Genomic DNA, 8,537 nt, shown 5'->3' on the forward strand with positions numbered 1-8,537 from the left:
GTCTTACTAACATAATGGCTTTGTCCTGTGCAAGATGTAGAAGTGGATGTGGACATGGGCTATACAGTAAAGTTACCCTGATCAGTCTGTATTCAACAAACAAATGAACATTTCACTTTTATTTATTCTGGGTTGGCAAGGCTTGGGATGGGGGGTTATGAGGGGTCTTACACCACTTACACAAAGTCTTAATTTAAATGCTTTGTAGTTTGCTGCTACTGCTGCTCTTCATGCAGCTCACCTCTAGCCTAAGGCCCTACTTATATAGCCAGGTCTCAGCTCCTCTTAGGCTTAGGCAGCCTTGCTTTTCAGGTACAGCCTTCTCTGTGGGACCATAGAAGCAATCCACTGACAAGTGCGTTGCTTGGCTTCTTCCCACGTGTAGCGGGGCACGTAGCCAAAATCCTTCTGTGCTTTTCTATAAGAGAAGGTGAATGGGGTGTTCAGAAGAGTGACCAGGTGACGGTTGGTGGAGGGGATGTATCTGACAAAGGGCCGGAGCAAGAAGCTCACCATCTCCAGCAGCAGTGCAAAGTAATACAACATCGTCAGAGGCATGGGGAGCCGGGGCTCGATTCCAAACCCCAGCTCCCTGGTCAGCTCGTAGTTCAGATCTGCGTAGCTCATATGAGGAGTGTCGTCGGAGATGTAGTAGAACTGCCCCCTCATGTGCTTGGCTTTCTGTGGGGCCCGCAGGGCTTTGGCTGCCTGCACGTGTGCCCAGGCGACGTTCCCCACGTACACAGGGTTCACTAGAGCCTCCTTCCTGGAGAAGCGCAAGTAGACGTTTTTGTTCAACAGACACTTATCCACATGACCTTGAAGAAATGGGCACCCTTCTCCAAAAATGTACATGGATCTCAGGGCACAGGTCATCAGCACACTGCCATCCTCTAGCACCTGACCATCTGCTTTCAGCACAGAATCCTCTGCCAGTCTCTTACTCTGGGCATAAGGAAATGTCAATATACTTTCATAAGCTGTATCTTCATCACCGTTGAAAACTGGGTCACCTTTGTAGTTTGGGCCTGTCACTTCTATGCTGCTGGTGTATATAAAATACTGGACATTACAGTGGGCACATGCCTCCAGCAGCAGCTGAGTACCTTCAAAAGAGAAACACACACGTCAGTCTAGTGCTCCTTAAGCAGGAAAAAGTGGGATTTTTCGATAAAAAGCGGTGTCTCTGGCTGGAGCTTGGCCAGATCTCTGCTCTCTGCAGCTGGAAGAATCCTGTCCTGAACGGGGCAGCGTGTTCAATGAAACTGAACCTGCTCTGAATCTGTATTGAAGTGGTATCAGTGTACCTGCCAGAGTCAAACAAGGATGAACACTCCATCGTGTGTTGTGGGGCTTTTTCTGCAAGGGTCAAAGTTTGCTGTTAGGCTAGCATGGACACTGACCACAGATGTGGGCACTTGTGCCTGTTGGTTGCATTGACTTGGCTTAAGGCAGAGGAGCCTCTTATTAGGTACCAGCCATTCTGTATGCTGAAGTTCCTGTTTTCCAGGCCTGAGGATGCTTTTGGGTGGTTCATTAAGCAGGGACAGAATTAATGTGGGACCTGAAAGTTCCCCCAAAAGCCCAGTGGGAGTCTACCTGCCTTTCAACTGGCTCTGGAGGAAGACTTGAAGAGAAAGGTCTGGTGTCAGAACAACTTATGATAACACCTAGCCAAAGATCAGAAAGTGCAGCAAGCAAAGTATTGATTGTGTGTATGTATGCCTCCTGGCAGTAATACAGGATTTCTTACTTTTACAATTTTGTTGTAATGCTTTCATCAAGGAAATCAGAGGTAAACTGGCATGTTCAAGGTTTTTCAAGTAGCCAAGAGAGTTAAGGCAGGAAAGCACATTTGAGGGGAAAACAAATATTTTAATAAATTGGGTTGTTTTAATTAAAAGTAGGCTCTTTTTATTCTGAGGTTTGAAGCAAAATTACATTACTTGTTGTGTGTGGTGTAATGAGAGAAATTTTGTGCGAAAGGACCAGTGACTCTGGAACAGAAGATACAGCTCAAAGACATTTGAAAATGTCTCTAGCAAAGGAACATTGACCCAAAATATCTGACATGGTAGCAGAAGGGCGTGGCCTAAAATCTAGGTGATAAAATTAAAGACTAGCTGTGAATTACATGAATGATATAACGAGTCTGTTAGAACAACTAAAGGCAGCACGATGCAGAGCAGGCTGGCATTGCTAAAGAGAACATAATGAATAAAAGAGATTCAGAGGACCAAGGAATACTGGCAGCAAAATATGGACCCATTAAGGAGTGAAAAACGGGAAGAATTATTGAAGTGAATATTGTTAGGGCACTAAAATTCCTTTTTTTAAGCTTGAACAAGAAAAAGAAAGAAGTTGAAACAAATGGAAAATAAATCTGGATGAGGCTTTAAGAAACACTAAAGAAGTTCAAAGGAAAAAGATTACACAGCTGGGAATGGATTCACATGAAAAGTGGGTTCTCGCAAGTCACTATGTTTAGGTGACACACAAGTCATGGCAATCTGGAAAACTAATTAATTAACAAAATATATTATTTTTTAAATAAATAACTTAATTTCTGCCATCAACGCTGTTTCGAAAGTGAGGGAAAATAATAAAGTGCAGAAGGGCTAGATAAAATCAGGTCACATAGCAAGTTTTAAAAAAACAAATATAACATTATCTTGACAGTTGGCATGTGTTCAAGATCAATTTCATCCAAATGTGCTTTATTTGCAAATCAGGGTTGTATGTAAAAAATGAAAAGGATGTAATCTTACAGTAATGGGAATTTCAGCATCTTTCACATAGCATGTAATACAGTAAATCTGCCACAGAGCAGGCCTCCAAGTTTTGCTTGCATACAAAGCCCTTCTGGCTGAGGATCTGACTCACAGAGGGCACTTTTATTTTTATTATTATATTTAATTATTTTCTTAATTCCTTTTCTCCTAAAAATTCCCTTCCCTTCCTAAAAAGACCTTTTTGCACTGAGGCGTTGTATGGCACATGAGGCAGAGGAAAGACCTGCATCAGGGCAAGTCTAACTTGTTTGCTTCTGTCTGGTTTGTGAATCTCCCTCTCTGATTCCTCGACACATTTGTATTATAAAAGTTCTGTTTTCTAGGAGAAACAAAACTTTCATCCTGCAAGCCTACGAAGCACATATCAGTGTCTTGTCTGGCCGGAAAGCCAAGAGAGCCTCAGAATGGAAATGGCAGGAAATAAGGAAGAGGACTGCAGTATTTACTGGCTAACCTCAAGTTTGCTCTAGGAGCAGGACTGGTGTGTGCTCTTATGCTGCCAGATGTTGCCAGCTAACCTGCACAGGCCCAGTGGGCTTATTACACCCACGGAGAGACTCTGCTTGGGGTGAGGATCTGAAACATTCATGAAAACCTAGATACTTTGTGCCTAAGTCTCAACCTCCCAAAAGGAACAATGGGACAGATTTGTGGCTCAGAGCTAGAGAGCTTTCTGCTTTGGGGACATTTTAATGTTTTTTTGGTTTTTTTGTTGTTGTGGGTTTTCCCCCGCCTTCTCCCCCAAGGGCAACACATTCTGATGTTAAAAACAGATTGCAGCAGGAGCGTGGTTGTAAAAAGAAAGCTTTACAGATCCTCTTTCTGAACTACCATCCCTGTGTATTTATTTTTCATAGTACCTAATACACAGGTTTACACGAACTTGCCTTTCTGGTCTTTCCCCCCAGCAGGGACCTGAGAAGCTGCCAGTGGGACTCTAACTTGTGGTCACTGACAAGCTGTGGCTTTGAATGAGCAGTAATGAGTCTGCAAGCTGGATCTACAGGCAATGAGCCAGGCTAAAACAACCAAAATGCCATCCCACTGGTTTTCAGGTGCATGTAAGAGACAGCTCGACAAAAAGAATGCTCTCTTGCTCTCAACACTGGTCAGTGGCCAATATTTGTAAAAGCAGTGCCTGTAGAAATATGTTCCTTATTCTTCTGTGAAGAAGCTCTGTATGTGAGAAACAAAGACCCAGGAGAACTATTCACATGAGTAAGAACATCTTTCCCAAATCTTTACCAAGGACCTGAAGCAACTCAGCCACAGAGGTCAGTGTGCATGCAGGTTCAGGGACAGGGATGAATTTTTTCTTTTGGGAAATAACATTTAAAAATCCTGGCAGCTGGTGCCAAACAGGCAGTTCCTAAGCCGAAAAATTCCCACTTCATGTGATCTTTTCATTAAGAACAGCAGCCCCTTAGTAGAAATGGAGATCCCACCACTGAGTGACAGTTACTGAAACCCCTCCCTCCCACAGCCTTGAGTCTGTTGGGGGATTTTTAGTGATAAGCTTAAGGTGGGAGAGCATCTGCTCCTCTGAACTGCACTCATGCACACACACACATAGTGGCAAATAGGAGGAAAAGGAGAAGAGGATGAAGAAAAAGCACACAAAGCAGAGAACCACAGCATCTGGGATGTAGAAATGCAAGTTTGCTGTAATGGCAGCCGAAGCTTCTCGTGTTAGTAAAAATTGAAAAATGTGTACAGCTGAGGTTGCTACATGGGGAGGGAGAATGAGAATTTCTCAATTTCTCAGCTCTGCATTGGGATTTCAGAGGAGAATTGCTTCCAGAAAGTTCCATTGAACGTGGCATTATGGCTGTCCCCACTGAAGGCAGAGCCTATGAGGAGTTCAGGATGGGCATGTGTGAGTGCTGACAAGAGTGAATGACCCTGCAGCAGAAGACCAGGGCATGCTGCATGTGGAGAGGGCCAGAGCTGCAGGGGGCTGCACGGATGCATGCTTTGCACTCAGAGGTGTGGCTGTGCAAGGTGCAGAACAGCCCAGTTAATCTGGCTGAGAGGAACAGGTCACATCCTCCCTTCCCTGAGCAGATCATGATTAGGACATAATAGACATGGTTTTGAGGAAGGTCCTTCACCCACGCACCTGTTACGTTGACTTCCCAGAGCATCTGCTTCTCTATGAGGCCCAGGGTGTCAATGATGGAAGCTGTGTGGATGACAAGAGAAACCCCCCGACAGGCACGGAGCATGAATGTCACATCTCGGATGTCTCCTTCCAGGATTTTCACCTCAGTCTTACCCTGGAACTCTGCAAGAGCAGCAGAAAACAAAGATGACCTTATGAGCATCCCAAGAAGAGCACTGAAAGGAGTGACAAAGGGCTGTGTGGATGCTGATGCTGTGCCTGGGAGCTGCTGAGCACCCAGGCAAAGGGGCAATATTTTAAGGCTAGCAAAACAGAAGGCATGTTCCAACGGCTACATTGTCGAGTGCTAATTACAGTGCTATAGACGTCTACCTGACATTACCTACCATATTTTTTGAGCCAATATTCAATATGTTTCTTAATTTTTTTCTTTTTTTTTTTTCTTTTTCCTTTTTAAGAAAAGTCTTCCTGACAGCTAACAAGTGCCTGAAGCTTCCTTCAGGTGTGACTGTTTTAAAGTTCAGGAGGAGAGTAGTTTTAGCTATGCACATTCTGGTGACTGGTTGTTTAGAAAAGTGTTAACCCAAGTATACCAAACAGACAGGTACCGCATGCTTTTGTTTTCAAGGTGAGGAATGATCTTTCTCCCTACACAGATGTGTGCACAGAGTTGTTTTCACACCTGTTTTCTTGCCTTGCCCATATTGCAGCTCTTCTAATACATTACTTACAGTTCTGACACATCGTTTTCATGTACCTCAGCCAGGACTTACTGTGCCTCTTCTAACTCCAGCTCCGGCTCCCATTTCAGAATCTGTAGCATCATTTTCAGCATGCACAACTTTCCAGTCCAAATCTGAACTCTCAAGGCTGCTGTCCTGAGATGCCTCAGCCCTGACTTGCTTTCACTGCTGCTTTTTAAGCCCTCATCCTCCCCAGTAGCTAACATGCATGACCCAGGTGCAGTCCGAGGTTTCAGAGCCATCTTTCCCCCAGATTTTGCAGGACAGAAGCATCCTTTTTAGAGCCCAGAACTAAGTGATTGCCTGGAGAAAGCTATAGTCCGAGGTGATACAGCCCTCCTGGGAAGTCTGCTGGCCTGGCTGCAGCTGTGCCATGAGAGAGGAGAGGACTTTCTCAGAATGACTTACAGCCTTTAAGGAGGAGGTGTCATGGCAGCAAGTCCTCTTTGCTGTGGCTGCACTAGAGGGCTCCCCAGGCACAGCTACTAGGAAGGGGCTCCACACCACAGGCAGACTCCCTCTGCTTCCAGGAGGAGGAGAAGACCTTGAGTTTATGCAGCTTCTAGCCTCATCTGTGACTGACATCTCCGGTGTCCTGGTGCTTTGTCATCAGCTCCAAAGCAGGCAGTATTTCACCTCATGTCTTTAATGAAGAAACACTAAGAGAGAGAGCTGCCGGGATCTGGAACTGAGTGGGAGTAGCTTTTAAAATGGTTTTATCTCAGATGTAATCCTGTATTAATTTAGGAAATATTCTGATGCAACAAGCTTGAGGGTCTTTATTTTTTTTCCTTTATCACAGTCAGTTGGCCTGAGATGTGAAATTTATGAAACATTTACAAAACTGTTACTAGATCTAGAGTTATTGCCCTCCCAGCACAGTCACTACCACATGCTGTCTTATGCTATTTTATTTATAGAATGCATTCATTTCCTAGGGCTCTGTTTCCAGAAGGTTTACATGGACCTCTGCCTGTAGGGGTGCAAAACTGTCAGACAATACAGCTAGACTTTTTGTTAAGAACCTGGCAGTTGGATTTGCTCTAACAAACATTAGTCCTTGTACAGCCCTTAGGTTGGTAGTCTCCATGAGTAAGGCTTTGTGGAGTTATAATAATCCAAAGGATTGAAATACATGGTTTTCACAATGTAAATTCTGATATGTGGCCTCTTCAGAGTGGTCACTGTGACTAGGCTGGAGTTAGAAAAATTGAATTTTATATGTATGAAAGTCAAAGCTTTCAGGAAAAATGCAAATGGATCGCTCCCTTTTAAAACTGATCAGAGGGACTGTTGGTATCAGTCACTAGAGAGCTGCTGCTTGGCTGCTTTGTACATTGTCTGGGCTTGCAGTTTGTGTGTGTGATACAAAGTATGAAAGCTGCCCCTGCATTCCACTTTAGCCAGCAGAAATTGCCATAGTAAGTACAATATGGGCCTTGTTCACTTTACCAGCATCAGCTAGATGTCAGGAATCAGCAGACTGATCTTGTTTTATTCTGGGTGAAGAAGAAAATTGCAGGTGAGCTTGGAAACAGAGAGAGAAAAGAAGAAATGACTGGCAGACAGTGTTTTCAGTCTGAAGTGGACAGTAGAGAGAAACTTATTTCCCATTTGCACAAAACATTGCCCAGGTATCAAAAAAGAGCATGAGTGTCAGGTGGAAGAAAAGGATAAACTTCATGTCTTCATTTTTGCATACAGTGCTCATGAGGAAACACCTACCCACTGGCAAAGCTGCTGCTTCAATGATTCCTGTGTCCTCAGAGCTGTAAGCAGTGCTCCCTGACTGGTACAGGGTGGTTTTTGCTTAGAAATGCAATGATTACTCAATAAAATTGAGTCCTGTTGTGAGCAGTGACTGACTCAGCAGCCCTGTCAGACTATTTGCCATAAACCGTCTTTCTTTTTTTTCGATGTGTTGTTTAAAGTTCAAGCAAACAGCAATTTCCATGGGACTTAGCTTGAATTTCTTAGTCATCATTTATAGAGAACCTAATAACTGTGGGGTGAATGGTTGGGAAAGGCATTCCTCATGAGTTTTCCTGGTTTCATTGAAATGTTCTACTTTGTGTATTTGTAGGAGAAAATTTAAATTTTCATCTTATTTTGATTTGTAAAGAGTAAAGCAATTTATTAACTTCTTTGGCTCAAGAAAGCTAAAATTTTTATTCTGTCCCCATTTCAGCTACTGGGATGTTCTGCTGCTACTCTACCTTCCTGCTTTAAGTGCAGTGATAAAGGCAAATGAATGTCTATAACTTTGAGCAAAAAGCCAGGAGAAAGTTTCCCAGACCAGGAAATTCTCCTATCAGAAGTCCTGGGAAAAACAAGCAAACAATCAAATAACAAAAAAATTCCTTCTCCCTCTACTTTCCTCCTGCTTTGGAGCAGTACTGGGTTAACAATGCAAAAGCGCTTGATGTTAAAGCATCACACAATCGACAAATGTCTGCCTCTGAAAAATGACATGAAATGAGGGTTCAGGGGGAGAGGGGGAAGAAGAACAGAGGGAGTCAATGCTTTGAAACAGTGAGAAGTCCTCTTGAGAACAATCTAGGAGTTTCAAATTTTTCCAGAAGTGCCTGTGCAATAGTGATCAAAGGAAAAAAAAAAAAAAAAAAAAAAAAGAAGGATTGCATAAGTGGAAGCACAGTAAAGGCAAGATAAATTTGAAGTGGAGATGGGAGGTCGGAAACCCAAGGCACCAAACTACCATGTTCAATGTGACGTTCATTCTCAACCACAGAGTGTAACTGGGTAGACTCCAGCTCACAGGACTTGGCATTGATTGGATCATCCTGGACTCCCTAGGGCTGTGGAAGGCCACAAATACCACTGTTTTACTCAGACTGAGTGCAATGGTCAAGATCTCAGCAG

At 43.6% G+C, this 8,537-nt stretch overlaps 1 protein-coding gene across 1 annotated transcript in view; it reads right to left on the reverse strand.

Moving 5' to 3' along the window:
- Positions 1 to 291: 291 nt before the first annotated feature.
- The window catches only part of LOC103779544 (3 beta-hydroxysteroid dehydrogenase/Delta 5-->4-isomerase-like), a 10,252-nt gene continuing 2,006 nt past the window's right edge, over positions 292 to 8,537 (reverse strand). The window contains exons 2-3 of the mRNA XM_008947177.1: positions 4,912 to 5,076; positions 292 to 1,106 (exon numbers count right to left, since the gene is read on the reverse strand). Coding sequence (XP_008945425.1) covers positions 292 to 1,106; positions 4,912 to 5,076 — 980 coding nt within the window. The remainder of the gene's footprint in view (positions 1,107 to 4,911; positions 5,077 to 8,537) is intronic.

Source organism: Merops nubicus, unplaced genomic scaffold, assembly GCF_000691845.1.
Source record: "Merops nubicus isolate BGI_N331 unplaced genomic scaffold, ASM69184v1 scaffold869, whole genome shotgun sequence".
NCBI lineage: Eukaryota > Metazoa > Chordata > Aves > Coraciiformes > Meropidae > Merops > Merops nubicus.